This window comes from Heptranchias perlo, chromosome 33 (genome assembly GCF_035084215.1).
Source record: "Heptranchias perlo isolate sHepPer1 chromosome 33, sHepPer1.hap1, whole genome shotgun sequence".
NCBI lineage: Eukaryota > Metazoa > Chordata > Chondrichthyes > Hexanchiformes > Hexanchidae > Heptranchias > Heptranchias perlo.
This window is the reverse complement of record NC_090357.1, coordinates 8,815,355-8,837,146: the sequence shown is the minus strand read 5'-3', so window position 1 is coordinate 8,837,146 and position 21,792 is coordinate 8,815,355. Positions and strand designations below refer to the sequence as shown.

General features: G+C 46.0%; 1 protein-coding gene across 2 annotated transcripts in view; it reads left to right on the top strand.

The window, feature by feature from the left end:
- The window catches only part of LOC137301457 (proprotein convertase subtilisin/kexin type 7-like), a 205,557-nt gene that overhangs the window by 153,928 nt on the left and 29,837 nt on the right, over positions 1-21,792 (top strand). For both annotated transcript variants that reach the window (XM_067970958.1, XM_067970959.1), the window contains exon 12: positions 14,668-14,824. In XM_067970958.1, coding sequence (XP_067827059.1) covers positions 14,668-14,824 — 157 coding nt within the window. The remainder of the gene's footprint in view (positions 1-14,667; positions 14,825-21,792) is intronic.

Below are 21,792 nucleotides of genomic sequence, written 5' to 3'. Positions count from 1 at the left end.
TCGCTGTCTCCATCTCTCTCTCTCTCTCGCTGTCTCCATCGCTCTCTCTCTCTCGCTGTCTCCATCTCTCTCTCTCTCTCGCTGTCTCCATCTCTCTCTCTCGCTGTCTCCATCTCTCTCTCTCTCTCGCTGTCTCCATCTCTCTCTCTCTCTCGCTGTCTCCATCTCTCTCTCTCTCTCGCTGTCTCCATCTCTCTCTCTCTCTCGCTGTCTCCATCTCTCTCTCTCTCTCGCTGTCTCCATCTCTCTCTCTCGCTGTCTCCATCTCTCTCTCTCGCTGTCTCCATCTCTCTCTCTCGCTGTCTCCATCTCTCTCTCTCGCTGTCTCCATCTCTCTCTCTCGCTGTCTCCATCTCTCTCTCTCGCTGTCTCCATCTCTCTCTCTCTCTCTCTCTCTCTCTCGCTGTCTCCATCTCTCTCTCTCTCGCTGTCTCTCGCTGTCTCCATCTGTCTCGCTGTCTCTCGCTGTCTCCATCTCTCTCTCTCTCTCTCTCTCTCTCGCTGTCTCCATCTCTCTCTCTCTCTCTCGCTGTCTCCATCTCTCTCTCTCTCTCTCTCTCTCTCGCTGTCTCCATCTCTCTCTCTCTCTCTCTCTCTCTCTCTCTCGCTGTCTCCATCTCTCTCTCTCTCTCTCTCTCTCTCTCTCGCTGTCTCCATCTCTCTCTCTCTCTCTCTCTCTCTCTCTCGCTGTCTCCATCTCTCTCTCTCTCTCTCTCTCTCTCGCTGTCTCCATCTCTCTCTCTCTCTCTCTCTCGCTGTCTCCATCTCTCTCTCTCTCTCTCTCGCTGTCTCCATCTCTCTCTCTCGCTGTCTCCATCTCTCTCTCTCTCTCTCGCTGTCTCCATCTCTCTCTCTCTCTCTCTCTTGCTGTCTCCATCTCTCTCGCTGTCTCCATCTCTCTCTCTCTCTCGCTGTCTCCATCTCTCTCTCTCTCTCTCTCTCGCTGTCTCCATCTTTCTCTCTCTCTCTCTCGCTGTCTCCATCTCTCTCTCTCTCTCTCTCGCTGTCTCCATCTCTCTCTCTGTCTCTCACTGTCTCCATCTCTCTCTGTCTCTCGCGCTGTCTCCATCTCTCTCTCTCTCTCTCTCTGGCTGTCTCCATCTCTCTCTCTCTCTCTCGCTGTCGCTGTCTCCATCTCTCTCTCTCTCTCTCTCTCTCTCGCTGTCTCCATCTCTCTCTCTCTCTCTCTCTCGCTGTCTCCATCTCTCTCTCTCTCTCTCGCTGTCTCCATCTCTCTCTCTCGCTGTCTCCATCTCTCTCTCTCTCTCTCTCTCTCTCGCTGTCTCCATCTCTCTCTCTCTCTCTCTCTCTCTCTCTCGCTGTCTCCATCTCTCTCTCTCTCGCTGTCTCTCGCTGTCTCCATCTCTCTCGCTGTCTCTATCTCTCTCTCTCTCTCTCTCTCTCTCTCTCTCGCTGTCTCCATCTCTCTCTCTCTCTCTCTCTCTCTCTCTCGCTGTCTCCATCTCTCTCTCTCTCTCTCGCTGTCTCTCGCTGTCTCCATCTCTCTCGCTGTCTCTCGCTGTCTCCATCTCTCTCTCTCTCTCTCTCTCTCGCTGTCTCCATCTCTCTCTCTCTCTCTCTCTCGCTGTCTCCATCTCTCTCTCTCTCTCTCTCTCTCTCTCTCGCTGTCTCCATCTCTCTCTCTCTCTCTCTCTCTCTCTCTCGCTGTCTCCATCTCTCTCTCTCTCTCGCTGTCTCCATCTCTCTCTCTCTCTCTCTCTCTCTCTCTCTCGCTGTCTCCATCTCTCTCTCTCTCTCTCTCTCTCGCTGTCTCCATCTCTCTCTCTCTCTCTCTCTCTCGCTGTCTCCATCTCTCTCTCTCTCTCTCTCTCTCGCTGTCTCCATCTCTCTCTCTCTCTCTCTCTCTCGCTGTCTCCATCTCTCTCTCTCGCTGTCTCCATCTCTCTCTCTCTCTCTCGCTGTCTCCATCTCTCTCTCTCTCTCTCTCGCTGTCTCCATCTCTCTCTCTCTCTCTCTCGCTGTCTCCATCTCTCTCTCTCTCTCTCTCGCTGTCTCCATCTCTCTCTCTCTCTCTCTCGCTGTCTCCATCTTTCTCTCTCTCTCTCTCGCTGTCTCCATCTCTCTCTCTCTCTCTCGCTGTCTCCATCTCTCTCTCTCTCTCTCGCTGTCTCCATCTCTCTCTGTCTCTCGCGCTGTCTCCATCTCTCTCTCTCTGGCTGTCTCCATCTCTCTCTCTCTCTCTCTCTCGCTGTCGCCATCTCTCTCTCTCCATAAAGCTGAATTATTGTCCTGTTGGATGTGGTGCACAAACGCAGCCAAAAATTCGTATACTCTTAGCCTCTGAGAAATGTGTTGTTCTTTGTGGTCATCCTTTTTCATACTCATTTTTTTAATCCCCTTGCTGCAGAAGTGAGCAGATTTATTTTATGTAATTGTGTGGGCAGTTACCTATCAATAAATTTAAATAGTTTACCTCTCAGTAAATTTACAGTGGAGCCCTTGGAGGGGCATTTTTAACGTCTTTTCTCAATGCGTTTTAATTTAAATATGTATTTTTGGACTAATGTGCAAATTAGCTGTCTCACTTATCAACTACATATCAACAGTGACTGCACTTCAAAAGTAATGAATTAGTTGTGAAACATTTTGTGATGTTCTGAGGATATGATGAGGCCCTTTATAAATTCTAGTTCTTCCTTCCTTTTTCTGGAATAATTTTTTAATTATTCATAACCATAGGTAATTCTGTTTAAACATCCTGCAAAAAAAAAGCCAATTATTGTACCAAGTCACTGAATAGCTGAGTATAAATGAAGCATTTGCAGGGCAGCAAAACAGAATCACAAGAGAAGGCGCATAAAAGGGAGCTCTTCCGATCCCAACTTTCACAGGAGCGCGCGAAGCCACAAGGCTGTAAATGTGAGCTATGGAGGGGGTCAAGCCAGAATAACGAGCGGAGGTTAGTTTTGTTGCACCTCAAACATTGTATTTCATGGTTGAAGTGGTCCAAGGGCTGAAAGTAGGCATGCCGGGGAGTTCAGTCCCCAGACCTGCACTTGCCTACACTTGCCCGTTGTGCCACCACCACCACCAACAACTTGCATTTATACAGTGTCTTTAACGTAGTGAAATGTCCCAAGGCTCTTCACAGGAGCGATTATCAAACAAAATTGACACTGAACCACATAAGGAGATATTAGGACAGGTGACCAAAAGCTTAGTCAAAGAGATAGGTTTTAAGGAGCATCTTAAAGGAGGAGAGAGATGTAGAGAGGTTTAGGGAGGGAATTCTTAGGGCCCGGGCAGCTGAAGGCACGGCCGCCAATGGTGGAGCGATTAAAATCGGGGATGCATAAGTGGCAAGAATTGGAGGAGCGCAGAGATCTCGGAGGGTTGTAGGGCTGGAGGAGGTTACAGAGATAGGGAGGGGTGAGGCCATGGAGGGATTTGAAAACGAGGATGAGAATTTTAAAATCGAGGTGTCCCCGGACCGAGAGCCAAGGTAGGTCAGTGAGCACAGGGGTGATGGGAAAACGGGACCATATCCGCAAGCTTTGGCACACTTACCTGCCAGTGACACCTGACTCCGCAGCCTGCGAGTCAGCTCTTTCACCTTCTTTCACGCTGAAGAACAACCGGAACATGATGTGGTCACCCAATTTTACTCAAAGTACAATAGGTCAACAGTAGCCGCCAAGTGGTAATCTGGGCCTCAGTTTCCTGCTCCCTCTCTGCCACCACCACTTGTCCCCCTCACCTGCACATTCTGCCACACAAGCTACTGCCTCCTTATGCAGTGGGAAAGGGGGTGGACGTGCTGACCAATGCATCGGTCACCTGTTTGATACATCTCTGGGCAGCACATTGCAGTGCTGGTCTAAAATGAGCCCGAGGCATAAATATTGAGGGTGATGGTGACTTGATTGCTACTAGCAGAGCCATTTCTACGTTGCGGCAGTCTTTGCAGCATCCAGCATAGCTGTGCAACTGTGGACCCAGAGCCTGCAGAGGCAGGTAGGTGTGCTAAGGCCTGCAGACATGGCTGGTGACATAATGGAAAGTGTGGCGTTCAGCATGTGTGTACCTGCTGGTGCTTGCAAAGTTTGATTGCATGAGAGAACCTGCTGTACGTTCCTTTGTGCCACAAGCTCTTGGCATCTAATGCAGTTTTGTTAATATACAGCTTCACAGAAAAGTAAATTAGTGGCTTGGTTGATGCTGGAAACTGGAAGTGGGTCTCGCTGCCAAGGTCCCTGGTTGCTTGTGCAGTGGTGATTGTACACAGTTTTTGAAGATTCTAAATCATCTGTACTAGGGGATAGCGAGTTTAAATGTAAAATTACTGTCAACAGTAGAGGAGTTACTGCAGAAAATCCCAGGCTGCAATTATATTACTGCAGTCAAAGGAAGAACCAATGTATTCAGGCCCTAATGCCATCAATACTGGTGGTCTGGTTGCAGTTTCTAGTATAAAGTGACATCTTGTTCACTGTTGTATAGAAATATTGGAGGTCCCAATGGTAAATGAGTTGTTTGGTGTGACACTTGAGTCCTTCAAACCAGGAAGGCCCCTGGCCTGTGCTGAATTAATCATTCTCCTTTTGGGTGGCATTAGAAGTGATGTCTCTGTGTTCCTGGTCTAAGGAAGAGGAAAGAGATTGGTTAGAGCTGTTCCTTTTGATCATTATCCAACATTCACAGCTGGAAGGGCATGTGGTGAGACCAGGTGGGAACACGATTGGGCTCAGCTGTGACGCCCCGTGGTAAAATAGCCCTCAAGCTCTTACTGTTCAGGCTCATCCATGAAGATTGGCCACAAGAATGGGGTCCCGGAGGGCTGGTGGACATATACCCACCTCCAGAAGAGCAGGAGTAAGGGAGAAAGCTGAAGACAAAATAAATCATTTTTTGGGTCTCTGTCGACCTTCACCTATGCTCAAAGCAAAGGATAATCTGGGAATAACTGCGAAGGTAACGTTCCTCACAAAGCTCCTGCAAAGTCTCTTCGGTATTCGAGCAGTTAATGCTTCTCCCTTTCTGTTTTGCCTTTGGGTCATTTCATCCCATCTGAAAAATGTTTGGCAGTAAGAGTAAAAAGTATCCAGCGCAGCTTGGATTCATCCCATCTGTTTGTCCATTCGTAAAACCTCAGACAAATGCTGTAATTAACCCTCTGAGTGCTGATTTTTCTTTTAAAGCAGTGTAGAATAGGTAGGCTGAGCAAAAAAAATCCTTCTACTGTCATTGGGACTGAACTAGCAAACCAGAAGTCATGAGTTCAAATCCTCCCATTGTGACATTAAATTCAGTATGTCTGGTCGTTTGTTGACTGGCACCCAAAAATGACCATGCAAACCTACCTGATTGTCGTAAAAACTATATTGCTGCCTTTTCTCCTCACTTTCCTTGTCTGTGGGCTGGAGCAGGTCATTCCGTTTAAGTGCAGGAACCAACCCAAATTGTTGCTTTTCAATTTACAGCTTCAAGCAGATTGAAGCCAACTCCACTGCACAACATAAAGAAGATGGTGATAAATGTCGCAGGACTGATTCCAGAATTCAGCTCTCTTGAGCTTTAGTTTGCTTTGCTCATCTCTCGGAACTAAACATATAGTCGCCCTCTCTCTTTATCCCACCCGCCACTTCCCACCACGCACCCCCTCATCTTTCTTTCTCTTTGTATCTAGCTCTGCTTTTCTACCTAACTCTCCTGAAATGAATGACTTCTTGTTGGGGTACATTTCCTTGTGACCAGTACTTCACCTCTATGGCTGTTCTTTGTGTGTGAGGCCTGACAGCAAGCATCTAAAAGCCGGGAGAGGGTGAGGCATTTCGTAGCTGACCCCAGTCATATTCCCATCTGGCATCCAGACATGTACTTTCCAGCAGAGAGTAGTGATCAGGGACACTGACCATTTCCTTCTTTTCCTTTCTCCCTGGTTGTAACGAATGCTCTGTTGCTGTAGAATTCTGTTGTACAGAATAGTTTGGATGGACAAGAAGATTCTACTGTTTTTGGGACTCTGTCACCTCTTCTATCCTTGCAGCTCTGAATCTAATGAGACTGGGAATAACAACAGGGTCCAATTCAAGAATCAGACAGAACTTGGTGAAGATTTGAGTGGATAGGAAAGGGCCAATTTCCCTTAGCGGAGGGGTCAGTGACCAGGGGGCATAGATTTAAAGTGATTGGTAGAAGGATTAGAGAGGACCTGAGGAGAAATTTTTTCACCCAGAGGGTGGTGGGGGTCTTGAACTCACTGCCTGAAAGGGTGGTAGAGGCAGATACCCTCAACTCATTTAAAAAGTACTTGGATGTGCACCTGAAGTGCAGTAACCCACAGGGCTACAGACCAAGTGCTGGAAAATAGGATTAAGCTGGATAGCTCTTTTTCGGCCGGCACGGACACGGTGGGCCGAATGGCCTCCTTCTGTGCCGTAACTTTCTATGATTCTGTGATTTGTTTATCACAAGAAATTTCCTGGAATTTGCCCATCAGCAGTCACTGATTCTGAACTGACCCAGGTGTTAAACCTGAAATTTTCCTGGTCAGTGCAGCACGGCACTACGGCACAAGGAGCATTTATCCAGTGAAATCTAATCTGCAGTTCCTCCAAATGTTCCTGCGTCCCTTCCAAATCAGTCTTGAGGTCAGTTTAGGTAAAGTTAAATGAATGATGTTATTTTTTAAAGATGCTAAAAAAAAACAGGCCACTTTGGAAAGTACTTTCATTATATATATTTTTCCCATTCTTCCCCTTTTTTAATTCTTTTTTAAAAAGTTCCTGTTGCTACTGGCCACCTCTCAGCTCCCACCAGGTGAATGGACAGGATCACAATTTACTTCCGAGCCATCATCATGCTTTCCTTGGCCTACAGGAGGCAGGCCATGTGCTGCCTGACCCGCCGTGCACATAATGGAGGGTCCCTTTCGTCGGCCTGGCTAAAACCCGGAAAAGCTTGCCCAACGAGGGGTAGTTGAGTTTAAATGATGGTGGTGGCCGGGATTTGTACATGGGACTTCCAGCAAGGAGTCTTGTGTTCTATAACGTGAGCTGCCAGAAAGAAGAAAGAAACAACAAACTTGCGTTTATGCCCACATTTCATGTACTCAGCACGCCCCAAATTGCTCACAATCGATAAATTGCTTTTAAAATATCGTCACTTCCGTTTTGCAGCCAATTTGCACACAGCAAGCTCCCGCAAACAGCATTAAGATAAATCAGCAGTTAATCTGTTTTTGGAGACGTTGATTGTAGGATAGGTGTTAGCTGGGACACTGGGAGAACTCCCTGCTCTTCAAATAATGCCATGGGATCTTTCACATTCACCTGAACAAGCAGACGGGATCTCGAATTAACATCTCATGAAATACACCAAAGAAAAACCATTCGCCAACAAAAAGATTGGCGAATGTTTTATTGTCTTGTATTTCTCACTCTTTTTTAAATTTCCAATTTGAATTTAATATTTCGACGCGTTAACTAATTGCAACAGGACTTGGTTTCACAACCGAAAAGAGAAGTGACTACAATCAGATCATTATTTCAACAGGAAAGTGTTGTTGCCACGAGTGGATTGGTGAACCGTTTCCTCCCCCACCCACCTTTCACTTGGCTCTGTACTTGCTTAAAAACTGTTAAATCATCAACTTCTGCCAGTTCTGACGAAGGTTAATCGACCTGAAACGTTAACTCTGTTTCTTCCTCCACAGATGCTGCCTGACTTGCTGAGTATTTCCAGCATTTTCTGTTTTTATTTTAGCTTTAGAAAGTCACTGGCATCGCAGCCAGATGGTTCTGTGTTTAAGACAAAGGGACCCAGTCATGGCTTGTGAATCTGCCTGCTGGGAGCACTGGGCTGATGGAGATGAAAGGGCTGAAAAAAAACCAGTGCAGTAAATATGCTGAGGCCCAGGGAGTCTGATGATGTGTATGTTCTTGGTGTAACTGGCGAGGAATTTCAAACTCTCATACAGTCTGAATTTTGCTGCACAGCTCCGGTTGATCTGTACCAGTCCACACGCACATTGGTACTTTTTTTAATGTATTATTGGGTGGGGCAGTATGTGCCCAATTAGTTCTAATCTGGTAGCCTTGTACTAGATGTGTATCTATCTCCCCAGAAAGTCTAGGGCTTGACCGTCTGGTGGTCTCAGAGGCTGGTTGACCACCCAATCACTAGTAGTCTGGAATGGGTGGGAGCATTTGAGCTACTTCAGAGGACTTTGCATTGATCCAATCCAATCCGTGGCAGTCTAGGGTGTTGCTTTGTGTTTTTGGGAACCTGTTGATTCTGTGAGTGGCTGCATTTAGGGCCAATGATTCTGAAATCTGAATAATCCCCTCCAGCAATATCAAATTTATTTGGGGAGATGAAGCGTTTTGTTCAGGCGTGATAATGTCCGTTAATACTCACTCGAGTTGCTAGGTTGAGTGGAGCTCAGTGGAAGAGTGTTCCCTTTGGTGGAAAGGGAGGCAGTTCCAGCCCCTTGCTGGTGAAGTTCCTGGAGAGAGATGCTGCTGGGAGTGTCCCACCTCCACTCTCGGCCACAGGAGCCTGTGTAGAGGAGGGTATCCTTGTGAATGCCAGCAGAATATTCAACTGAGGAGGGCATCACAACCAAGTCCAGCCCTGTCCTTACCTGATACCCACACACGGCACTTTATAGCAGAAGTCACTGGCTAGTGATCAGGAGAACTGAGCTATAGTATTCTGCGAGGGAAAGGTATTGTCATATTTCTTGAAAGAGGAGGAAACAGGCCAGCTTGCCTTCAGATGGTTACAGTGGCCAGGCCAATGATGTCATGCATGTCCAGCGGTTTTAATATCTAAACATTATTTATCACTTTTGGCTTAATGTGGCTGAAAGTGACGTTTATACTGAAAATTTATCTCTGAGGAAATGTGATGCAAACATTAAATTAAACAAGAAGCTGCTTCAGTCCTGATGCTGGTCCAGAGCCAGGTTACTCTCTGCTCTTTGACCATTTAAGGTAATGTTACTGCTGCAAACACAAATGTCAGTAAAATGTGGACAGAGGCGCTGTATCTGTCGGCTGGCTGTCGGAGAGCACTCAAAAAAAAAAAGACCTGCCTTATCAGATCCTTTTTCAATATGCTCAGCAGAAGATTGCCAGCTCATTGTTTTATCAGGAATAAAAAGAAGCTAAGAACTGTGTTTTTTTACACTGAGCATTACACCAGCTTTTCTTCATATAATGAGAACAGCACAAATAAAATGGTGGATGGACTCAGCAGAGATGATTTTTGTTTTCCTTAAATTTAGCAGTGACTGTTTGTTTTGGCCGCTGGCAGCCTCTCTTATTTCCTCAGCCGCTGCTGCTTTGCTGCACTTTTCTGGGATGTTCCCAGAAGGATCTTTCCTTTCCTTTCCTCCCGCCTCTCTCGAAGGCACCGAGATGCAGACTCACGGATTACGAGAGTCCTCCCGCTACCTTGCCCAAGTGGCCGAAAGAAAGAGTGCAATTGCATTTATAAAGCACACTTCACATTCTCAGGACGTCCCAGAGTTACGCAGCAAGGTCCCACGAACGATGAGATAAGTGACCAGTTAATCTGTTTTCAGAGGTATTGATTGAGGGATAAATGTTGGCTAGGACTCCAGGAGAACTCCCCTGCTCTTTTTTGAATAGCGCAGTGGGATTTTTTACATCATCCTGAGAGTATGGACAAGGCTGCGGTTTAGCATCTCATCCAAAAGGCGGCACCTCTGACAATGCAGCACTCCCTCGCTACTGCACTGAGGTGTGAGCTTAGATTATGTGCTCAAGTCTTGAATGTAGGGGACATGATTGGCAAATTTGCAGACGACACAAAAATTGGCCGTGTAGTTGATAGTGAAGAGGACAGCTGTAGACTCCCAGAAGATATCAATGGGTTGGTGGAGTGGGCGGAAAAGTGGCAAATGGAGTTCAACCCAGATAAGTGTGAGGTAATGCACTTAGGGAGGGCAAACAGTAAAAGGGAACACGCAGTAAACGGGAATATATTGAGAGGGGTAGAGGACATGAGAGACCTTGGATTGCATGTGCACAGGTCCCTGAAGGTTGTGAAAAAGGCATACAGAATGCTCTCCGTTATTAGCCGAGGTATAGAATACAAAAGCAGGGATGTAATGATGGAACTGTATAAAACGCTGGTAAGGCCACAGCTGGAGTATTGTGCGCAGTCCTGGTCACCACATTACAGGAAGGACGTAATTGCTCTGGGGAGAATCCAGAGAAGATTTACAAGAATGTTGCCAGGGCTTGAAAATTGCAGCTACGAGGAGAGATTGGATAGGCTGGGGTTGTTTTCCTTGGAGCAGATGAGGCCGAGGGGAGACTTGATTGAGGTGTACAAAATTATGAGGGGCCCAGATAGAGTAGACAGAAAGTACCTGTTTCCCCTAGCGGAGAGTTCAAGAGCTAGAGGACATAGATTTAAGCTGATTGGCGGAACGATTAGAGGGGACATGAGGAAAAACTTTTTTACCCAGAGGGCGGTGGGTGTATGGAATTCGCTGCCCGAATTGGTGGTAGAGGCAGGGACCCTCAACTCTTTTAAAAAGTACCTGGACCTGCACCAAAAGTGCTGTAAGCTGCAGGGCTACGGACCGGGTGCTGGAAGGTGGGATTAGAATGGGCACCTGGTTGTTCTTCGAGTCGGCGCGGACACGATGGGCCGAATGGCCCCCTTCTGTGCTGAATCTTTTCTATGGTTCTAAGTCTTGGAGTCACCGCGACAATCGATCCGCAGGTGAATTTTTTTTCTCCGATTCCCGGCCGGCAGCCAGACAGATTGAGAGGCTGGCTCGCTGTCGGACGGGAAGGCCTGCAGTACAAGGCCGCAGCCAGACCAGTGCGGAGAGGAGGGAGGGATGGAGAGATCGCTCTACATGAAGGTTGAAGAGATCGTGGTGGGGGGAGAGAGAGAGAGAGAGAGAGATCGCGGGAGGGGTTGAAGATTTTGTGGGTCAGGGGGCGATCCCGGGGGATGGGGTTGGTGGAGACCTTGGGGCGATTGCGGGTCGGGGAGATTGAAGAGATTGTGGGTCGGGGAGATCGCGGGTTGGGAGGGGGTTGAAGAGATCGCAGGTCGGGGGGAAATTGCGGGGGTAGGGTTGAAGAGATTTTGGGTCGGGAGGAAATCGCAGGGGGTAAATCGTGGGGTGGGAGGGGGTTGAAGAGATCGCAGGTCAGGGGAAATCGATTGCGGCGGGTTAGGTTGAGGGGCTGGGGGGAGGCACCCCTGCTCCTTCAGGCCCACAAATTGTGCTGGAAAAGCATTTCCCTGTTGGATCCAGCCGGTCTCAACTTCCTTCAGCTGCCGGGTTTCCTGCGCCCTGGGAACCCCGTTCCACAGCCGTTAAATGTATAAGTCTGTTAAAATTTGAGGCTCGCAGCCTCATTAACATATTTAAATAACTGACCCGCCTCTCGAGAGCAGGTTAGTCGCCCGACCCCAAGCCTGCCGCCATTAAAACAGGAAGCAACAACAACTTGCATTCATATAGTGCCTTTAATGTAGTAAAGCATCCCAAGGCACTTAACAGGAGTGTAAACAAACAAAAATTGACACTGAGCCAAGAAAGGAGACATTAGGTCAGGTGACCAAAGGCAGGGTCAGAGAGGTAGGTTTTAAAGAGCGTCTTAAATGAGCAGCAAAAGATGTCCGTTTGAGATAGTTGGGCCTGAAGGTCGGTTGAGGCTGGTATTAGACCCGCTGTGTCACTGTCATGGTCATGCAGTGCTGTACCAGTGGTGCTTAAAATGTTTTTCCTCCTTCATGCACTAGAAGAGAGAACAAGCTGGAGGCCTGTTCTTAGGCCTCCACCAATGCTGCTCCATAGCCAGCTACCTGGGGATGTGCAAAATATCCCAGAGCAATTCTGCTCCCAATATTTGTATCTCCCTTTCTGTGCAGAAATCCCTGGATGTGCTCAGTGTCCTCTCTCCCACTGGCACAGCTGAGATAGGGGAACTTTATCTGGAGGAATTGTGAGTGCAATAGACTACTGCATGATGCAGTGCCAAGTAAGTTCCTCCCTGTGGCTTCCTGTTTTATCCTATATGTGGCCTTCACTCTCACAGTGACACACACTCACTATGTAGGAAAGTTGAGAACTCATACACATTGGTACGGTCCAGTTACCATTCCAAAGCCCCAAACCTTGTCAACAGCTTAATGGGCCTTGCAGGAACAGTTAAAACACTAAAGTACCAATTGTGTAAAGCAGTAGGTTTTGGCAGAGAAGAGCTCCCTTGAACAACCATTGTGCAGCCTGTGGGCTAGCATTAAAACCAGTAATTCAAAGCATCAAGGAACATTTACCAGAGCTTTGGGCAGCTGATCTCGCCATGTTTCAAATAGTACGTTAAACACATGGGCGTGTCTGATGAATGATGGTGGTCTTATACACATGGTTTACATTTTAACAAAAAAATGAATTGGATCCTAATTTACTGTGCAAACATTCTGGAGTAAATTAGATTTAAAGGTCTCCTGGACCCCAGCAGATCTTTACAGAAGAGCTACCAGATATGGTTAAAAAATGTTGCTTTGTCCTGAGTGCAGACAGCCAGCCTCTGCCAGCTTTGCAGTCTCTCTCCAAACTGAGCAGTATGTGACAATCTTAGAAATGCATTTTTCACATCACAAACAAATCATAAAGTGTGTGTATGTGTGTGTGTGTATATATATATATATATATATATATATAAAATCTTAAAACTCCTTGGGGTAGATTTTGACTTTGTGTGATAATGTAAAACGGATGATAGCGAATCGGCAGCCTGTTTTACAACTCTCCCGACTTTCATTTCCAAAGTCAATAAAAGTCAGTAGAGATGGAAAACAGATAGCGGATTTGCCATCACCCGTTTTACACTATCGCACAAAGTCAAATTCTACCCCCTTCACTTTTTTAGATTTTCTTCCCTCTCCATATCCTGTTGGTTATCATATCCATGCCCAACAGATCTCTGGCAACCAAGTCTCTGCCAGTGTTTTGTTAGCTGTCACTGGGACCTGTTGAGAGTCACCCACATGATTTGGTTGTCCATTTCCCTTCCCTGCCTCTTTCGGTGGAAGACTGAGAGCTCAAACCCTTCCACCCTAAATTTTTTAAGTAGTTTTACTTTAAATTGGGTTGAATGAGGAAGACCCTCCAGCCCATTTGAGCTCATCCTTCTAGAATATTAACATTGCCATCTATCCTTTTAGAACAGCCAAACAAGGTCTCTGTTTAATGTCTTATCCAAAGGACAACTCCAAGGTACAAAATATCCTCATCCCATCACACGATGGTACAAACCATTCATACATCAACCCCGCTGGTCTAACCATTTTGTAAAAATTTTTTTTTAAAGTTATACCAACCCCTTCCCCTGAAGAACTGGCTCATCCTGTTCCAAGTGCACTCTGGTACCTCAAAAATAGGAACATAGGAACAGGAGTAGGCCATTCAGCCCCTCGTGCCTGCTCCGCCATTTGATAAGATCATGGCTGATCTGTGATCTAACTCCATATACCTGCCTTTGGCCCATATCCCTTAATACCTTTGGTTGCCAAAAAGCTATCTATCTCAGATTTAAATTTAGCAATTGAGCTAGTATCAATTGCCGTTTGCGGAAGAGAGTTCCAAACTTCTACCACCCTTTGTGTGTAGAAATGTTTTCTAATCTCGCTCCTGAAAGGTCTGGTTCTAATTTTTAGACTGTGTCCCCTACTCCTAAAATCCCCAACCAGCGGAAATAGTTTCTCTGTGTCCAAACAAGTGTCCAATCTTCATGTTCGAACCTATGCAGCCAGTGTTGATAAGATATTTTACTATGGCTGGGGCGGAGGGGGGGCATCAAAGTTAAACTAGATCCTGCTTTCATCACATACTGTCTGTCCGTCCCTAGGGCAGGTCCTAACTCAAATTTCACTCGTGATTCTTTTGCGACTTACTGGGGAAGAGTAGCTGAGGTAGTTTCCCGTTGCCTGCCTCACAGTTTCGATGTTCGAAGCATCTTCTCCTAGGTGGGCTGCAACCACGGCTAAAGAGTCCCACCTACCCTTTACGTTGGGGAAGTGGGGGGTCACCCTCACCCATCGGACGCAACTACCCTCCACCCCGCTGGATGTCTACCCAGTATTCAGAGCCGAAACTCCGGTCTCCGTTCACCTGGGGCTGTCTGGAGTGGGGCTTGAGCCTAACCCTTCCGAGCCAGTGGTCATTCCATCCGGACGCAAGTGCCTCGCTGGATGTCATCCCAGTGTTTAGAGACTGTATTCTAGTCTCCGCTCACCGGAGCTGTCTGGAGTGGGGCTCGAACCCTTCACCTTCTGACTCGGAGGTGGGAATGCTACCAATAAGCCAAAGGCTCACTCCGCAAATACTCTACCACTGTGAAACTTCCAATTTGAACACCCAAAATTGCAAGATTCTGCTCTTGGAAAAATTGAGGGTAACATAAATCAAGCAAGCTGACCACCGCCTCCATATTCTCCAACTGGGTGAGCGATGCTTCACACCCGGAGTGGAGACTCACAATTTCGGTACTCTGATATTTTTGTAACCTCTCTGAGTGAGACTGGCTATTTAGTTCCCAATTGTGGGCAATTTTATTGCCTCTTTTCAAATCCCATATAAACTGAATTGACTCTTTGCTCAAATTCTGCAGCTTCGACTTACAAAAATGTATTTTGTTTCCACAGTAACTGCTGATGACTTGAACTTGTCCGGTATGAAGATTCTGGAACATGTGGCAGTAACAGTGACCATAGCACATCCGTCTCGAGGTGCCCTGGAGCTTACACTGTACTGCCCCAGTGGGATGTCTTCACTCATCGGAGCAAAACGCATCTTGGACACGTAAGTGGGCCGGTGGAGGGAGACTTTCCAAGTACCTTTCCGGAAATGGCGGAGGAAAATGCTTATGGCTACAAGGGGCTGGCAGCAGAATACCAGTATGGCGAGGTACCATGTAGGAAAAGGGTACGGTGGGAATGGTCGAGTGGCTCGGTGTTGAGGATAAATTGGATAGGGAATCTCCACATGATCACTGAAGTACATCTCCTAGTGCCCAGCCAATATCGGTAGTCTGGGAGGAGATCACCGTCTTGGACACAGGAGGTACAAGGCCCAGAGTGGAGGATTGGCAAAGGGAGAGTACTGGGGCAAAGGGAAGAGTCTGGTACCCTCAACAAAAGACTCAGCAGCACATTGGTGAGCGATGGGTGATGAAGAAAAGCCCCACTGATGTCAAGGATCTCGGAAGGAATGAACCCCACTGATGTGTTAAGTGGGAATTTTTTTTAAGCCATTGGCCACATGCTGCATTCTGAGCTCATAACTTTTTGTTTATCATAAATTTAAAGTGGGGTTTGGTGACTCCAAATGGTAACAAAAGACTCCAGAGCACCCCAAAAAATGGTAATGACTATTTGACTGTGAGGCCGTCACATTTGGGGAAGGGAAAGAAGTGAGTCTGTTAATTGGCGTTGGCTGCAGCGTAGTGTTGAATGTCAGGGAGTCTGAAAGAAATCCGAGAGCAATGCCTGTATCCTGCTTCGAACTCCCCATCTGTCAGCCAGGTGTGGAATAGGAATTCCCTGAAATAAAATAATTAAGCTGGTTGGCTTATTTTATTTTAAACATTACTTTTAAACTTTTCTTTGTGCTCATCAAGGTGAAAGACATCACTGTGGTCAGGAGCACTCTTAACAGAGTAACGAACAGAGGATTTCTTTTCTCTGCCACAGAATTGTGCCTTAAACCTCAGTCTCAGAAGAGAGTTCCCCATTGCCTCAGGATGACATTTCTGTTTCCCACACGAATGTTACTTGGCTAACAATCAATCATTAAGAGTAATTTTTTTAAAATTCATTCTGGGAATATGGGCGTCGCCAGCAAGACCAGCATTTATTGCCCATCCCTAGTTGTCCTTGAGAAGGTAGTGGTGAGCCTTCATCTTGAACCGCTTCAGTCCGTGTGGTGAAGGTGCTGCCACTGTGCTGTTAGGTAGAGAGTTCCAGGATTTTGACCCAGCGACGATGAAGGGATGGCGATATATGTCCAAGTTAGGATGGTGTGTGGAGGGGAACTTGCAAGGTGATGGCATACCCGTGCACCTGCTGCCTTTGTCCTTCTAGATGATGGAGGTTGTGGGTTTGGGAGGTGCTGTCGAATTAGCTACCCATTTAATAACTGACAGCTTTGGATTAGTATGCAGGAATGAAAAGGTTGCCCATCTCCACTGAGGGATCGGAGGGAGTAACTGAGAGAGCCCATGGTGCTCAGTCCCTACAACACTAAATGGAATATTGTTTCTATTTTGACACAGTTGTACAATTGCTGCCATAATGGTTTAATTTAGTTTTGTGTACAACACCTTCTCCAAGTTTGCTGATGACACAAAACTAGGTGGGAATGTGAGTTGTGAGGAGGATGCAAAGAGACTTCAAGGGGATAGCGACAGGCTAAGTGAGTGGGCAAGAACATGGCAGATGGAATATAATATGGAAAAATGTGAAGTTATCCACTTCGGTAGGAAAAACAGAAATGCAGAGTATTTTTTAAATGGTGAGAGATTGGGAAATGTTGATGTTCAAAGGACCTGGGTGTCCTTGCACATGCGTCACTGAAAGCTAACATGCAGATGTAGCAAGCAATTAGGAAAGCAAATGGTATGTTGGCCTTTATTTCAAGACGATTTGAGTACAGGAGTAAAGATGTCTTACTGCAATTATATAGGGCCTTGGTGAGACCGTACTTGGAGTATTATGTACAATTTTGGTCTCCTTACCTAAGAAAGGATATACTTGCCATAGAGGGAGTGCAACGAAGATTCACCAGACTGATTCCTGGGATAGCGGGATTGTCGTACGAGGAGAGCTTGAGAAGACTAGGCCTGTATCTCTCTAAAGTTTCGAAGAATGAGAGGTGATCTAATTGAAACATGCAAAATTCTTATAGGACTCGACAGGGTAGATGCAGGGAGGATGTTTCCCCTGGCTGGGGAGTCTAGAACCAGGGGTTACAGTCTCAGAATAAGGGGTAGGTCATTTAGACCTGAGATAAGGAGAAATTTCTTCACCCAGAGGGTGGTGAATCTTTGGAATTCTCTACCCCAGAGGGCTGTGGAGGCTCAGTCATTGAGTACATTCAAAAGAGAGATCAATAGATTTCTCAATATTAAAGGCATCAAGGGATATGGGGATGGTGCAGGAAAATGGCATTGAGGTAAAAGATCAACCATGTTCTTGTTGAATGGCCGAGCAGGCTCGAGGGGCCAGATGGCCTACTCATGCTCCTATTTCTTATGTTCTAATGTTAACCAGCAGAGCCTTTACTGCATAAAGTTTTGCAGCCCATTGTTTGTATATGGACCAAGACATTCACACCAGATTAAAAATTGGTCTGACTTGGGGAATTACCAACCAGTCCAGAATGAATCCATGATGTGGAGATGCCGGTGATGGACTGGGGTTAACAATTGTAAACAATTTTACAACACCAAGTTATAGTCCAACGATTTTATTTTTAATCCCACAAGCTTTCGGGGGCTTTCCCCTTCCTCAGGCAGTGTGGAAGGGGAAAGCCCCCGAAAGCTTGTGGGATTAAAAATAAAATCGTTGGACTATAACTTGGTGTTGTAAAATTGTTTACAAGAATGAATCCATATTAAGAACGGAATGAGGTTACACCTACGTCAGCTGTATTGTGCACTCATCTTGAGATTGCGGGCACCAGCGCTGATTGCCTGGCAGCCCCTCTCCTCCCCATTTATGTAACAAATTCTCCCCTCCCTTCTACATCTATTCATGCAGTCTGATGCACAATTCCTAGATATCTGCCAACTGGGTTGCAGGAGCTGATTTTTTTCCCTCGCCAAAATTGATTTTTTCCCTCACCAAAAGTTGGCATCTGTTTCCCAGATGACATCGTTGAACTTTGGAGTTTGGGGATGAAGAATATATGTATCTATGTCTACGACTAGAATTATTTCTTAATATCGCTGAAGGACCATTAGTCCCAATTAAAATATTTATTAATGTCATCTGGTCACAATATTGTTTTAAACCTTGAAAAATCTGTGTTGGTGAAAGGGTTCATTTGAACTTTTGAGGTTGCATTGGCCCAGGGTGAAAGATTAGTAGGTTTTTCATTAGTATGGGGTCAGTTTGTTCTTTGATGTTCTTTGTTGATGCTGTTTTGACTAAAATTATTTTATTGAATTGGCTGACTGGATGTTTAGATTGGAGGAGAGGTTGTCTGGTGTCTTACCTTTCTCCCATGAGGTAATATTACCTCATTGGCACGCGTACGCAGGCCCACACACACACACACAATCCACACACCTCTAACATGGGTTTATAACGTGCACCGTCTGCCTCTCATCACTGGGAGAAAACATTTTGGTTCAAAGCTCTGAAATACAATCTTTAAACTCTGAGTCCTAAGATGAGACCCGTCTTAATTAACTGGTAACGCCAAACATTGGTTGAAAAGAGGACCTTCTGGGTTGTTTTTCATTTTTGGGGGATTAGTTTTGACATCGATCTTGTGATAATCAGACTGTTTCTGTTCAGTATTTAATCAGGCAACATTTTGTCTATTTTTGGTCTTCCAGCTGCTGAATGTACTGAGAACTGTTGGTTTTAAAAGATTTTGTCATGTTGAGGGAAAGGAACTGTTGCTATATGTGGCAGCCAGTCGGGCCGGTCTTTTAGAGGAAATGTTCTTATGTGTTTTTTAAAACCGTTCTCCTTTGACGCTGGTAAATATTACCAAGAATCCTTTTATTGTACACAAACCTGCATTTGTACTTTGCAGCAGAACTCCGTGCTTCCGAATCAAAGAGTATATGAACAATTTTTTTTTTTAAATCAAGGCAAATGCGAAGTGAAAACCTGCTTTGCACGCGCTCTCCCTCTCCCACCTCCTTTTGCATCCCAACCCTTTAATCCCTTCAACACAAATTCTGCCTTCAGCTGCCAGCGCTGGAATTCCCTCCATAAACCTCTCCACCTCTCTTCCCCCTTTAAGTCGCTCCTGAAAACCTACCTCTTTGACCAAACTTATGGTCACCTGGCCTAATGACTCCATGTGGCTCGGGGTCAGTTTTTGTTTGATAACGCTCCTGTGAAGCCCCTTGAGATGTTTTACTACGTTAAAGGCGTGATATAAATGCAAGTTGTTGTTACTCCCACCACTGTTACTAGTAATAGCATTCCATGTCCTATTAAACGTCTGCGTTTAAAAGAAGTTCTTTTCGTGTCGATCTTAAATTTACAGCGCTAGTTACCGATTTAGGGCAAGTGATTTGTTCTTGCTCAAAAACTGGGACTTTTTAATGCAAAATCATAGTAGTTGTGATGAGTGTTCAAATTTGCAGGATTTGCTGTGCCATGTCTCATTGACAAATTACTCGCCCTGATTATGTTGTCACAATTTTTAAAAAGAGTAAGTGGGAGATTTGAGCTGCACAGTTTCGCACAAAGTGTAATGGAATAACTGATTCAAAAACTGTAAATGGGTTCAAGAGGACAAGTAAATTTGTTTCTGGAGGGGAAAAAAAGATTAGGGATATGATGAGAAAGGATATTGGCTGATTGATGTCAGACAAAAAGAGGCAGGCATATCAGGCCAAATGGCCTCATCCTGTTCCTAATATTTCCCGTGCACCTATTTGAAGATATATCAAGGCTATGACTAAATGTGGATGTCCTAGGTGAAGTTGGCAGCACAAATGACTCGTTTCACACTGTGGCTGACCGCTGCTTCCTCTCTCCGGATGGAGAGCTAAATTAAAATGCTTTCCTGGCTTGCACAGTTGAAGGGAAGTCGAGACACCTGATAAAAGACGGCTGCACCAGATTGCATCTTTAAATTATCAGAAAATCTCTGAGAAGCTCTCCAGTTACTTCAACTTTATGTTCCAGAAACACAGTCGGGACACTCACTGGTATTTGGAGATATGTGGAAAAGGGATTTCACGGTGTGGGAGATTTTCGCTCCCCTTTTACGTGAAGGTATCCTAAGAAACTTTCGGTAAAGAGTGCTCTAATTTTTTTTTACGTTCAGCTGAAGGTGTGGACTGATACTGGCTGCAGTGGTGGTGCAGTTAGTGTGCCAACAGGCCGTGCTGCTCTGTGGCAGCACATGGGTCTCGGCATCCTGTCCCCCCCACGTGCCATGTGCTCGGAGACGTGGCATTTGGGAGGTGAGCCTCTGCCTATTCCCTTCCCATGTCCCTCCCATTCACTTTTCCAAGGGACAGTTCTCTTTACCTGGACTAGATTGGCACTGTGACAGAGGTCACTCATCAGGGAATGGCGCGTGAAGCAGTTGAATGTAATTTGGGTGGGAGTTGAGGGGCAGCTTTAAAAGAAGCATTTGAGAGGTGGATAAAACAAAAAAAAGGCTTGCGTTCATATAACGGCTTTCACGATCTCAGGACGTCCTAAAACGCTTTACAGGCAATGAAGTACTTTTGAAGTGTAGCCATTGTGGTAATGTAGGAAATACCTAGGTGTTGTCCTTTGCTGATGAGTGTGAGAAACACCAGTGCAAAAATACAACAGGGAAAACTCCTGCAGGAATACAGCTTTTACCGGGCCCATACAAGTTGCATGTTTGTGGTCCGATTAATTCATGCTTTGTGTCAGTCAGTAGAGAGTGGTGATTGTTCCAGACAGAACATTCTGTCTGCTGTCAGCGAACTGTTGTCCATTAATTCTTGTGTTACCGTAATTAGCTGGTTTCAAACACAATGTAGCAGCAGCTGGCCTTCATTTCCGCTTGGAAATTGGGCTCTCGGCCTCTTTACCTCCTGGTTCAAATGCTTTCATTTCACAGCAGTAATTGGTCCTGTTCTCAATTACCTTGTGCTTTCTGCATGTTTTTATTCAAGTGTGATTAGTCGCTTCGCTGCCAACAAGATTGCACACGTCAAAACCCGACCTTTTTGTTTTCTCTCTCTCCTGAAAGAACTGACTCCTACTGTTCTACAGGCCCCAACATCTCTCTGATACCTAATTTGAGCAGGCACTCATGTGCACCCAGACAGTGAGTGTCAGTTGGCTATTCAACCATGGAGAGCATCACTGTCAATAGACTATCCAACCATGGAGTGCATCGTAGTGTCAACAGGCTGTTCAACCATGGAGTGCATCATAAGGTCACCGGGCTATTCAACAATGGAGCGCATCGTAGGGTCACCGGACTATTCAACCATGGAGTGCATCATAGCTGGGCTCAACCCGTCCTCACCCAACATCCAGCCATGGGAACTTTTCCCCCAAGGGTCATTGGGGAATAATTAGGAGCCGGAGACTTGAGTTTTTTTATTTCCCCCTCTCCTATCTTATCCAATAGGCACTGAAAACAATTGTAGTACCATTCCTGCTGAGATCAAGCAACTTAGCACAGACCAGGGGCTCTGGTCTATATGACATCAAGCACTGCACCTTTTTTTTCCCATTATACTTGTTCTCAGGATGTGGCCACATTTGCTCATCACCAGTTGCCCTGACCTGAGTGGTTTGCCGGGCCACTTCAGAGGGATTCAAGAGTCAACCACATAGCATGTATTAGAGTTGCACGTTTCCCTTCCCTAAAGGACATTTGGGTTTTTACAGCAATCAGGCAGCTTTCGTGGTCACCTTCTGGCGCTAGCCGCCAATATACCAGATTTATCAAATTCGGTTTCTGAGGTGGAATTTGAGCTCATGACCTCTGATTGTTAATCCAGCACCACACCCACTACGCTACCATCTCCAGTATCACCAAAAGGGATCATACGAACATACGAATTAAGAGCAGGAATAGGCCATTCG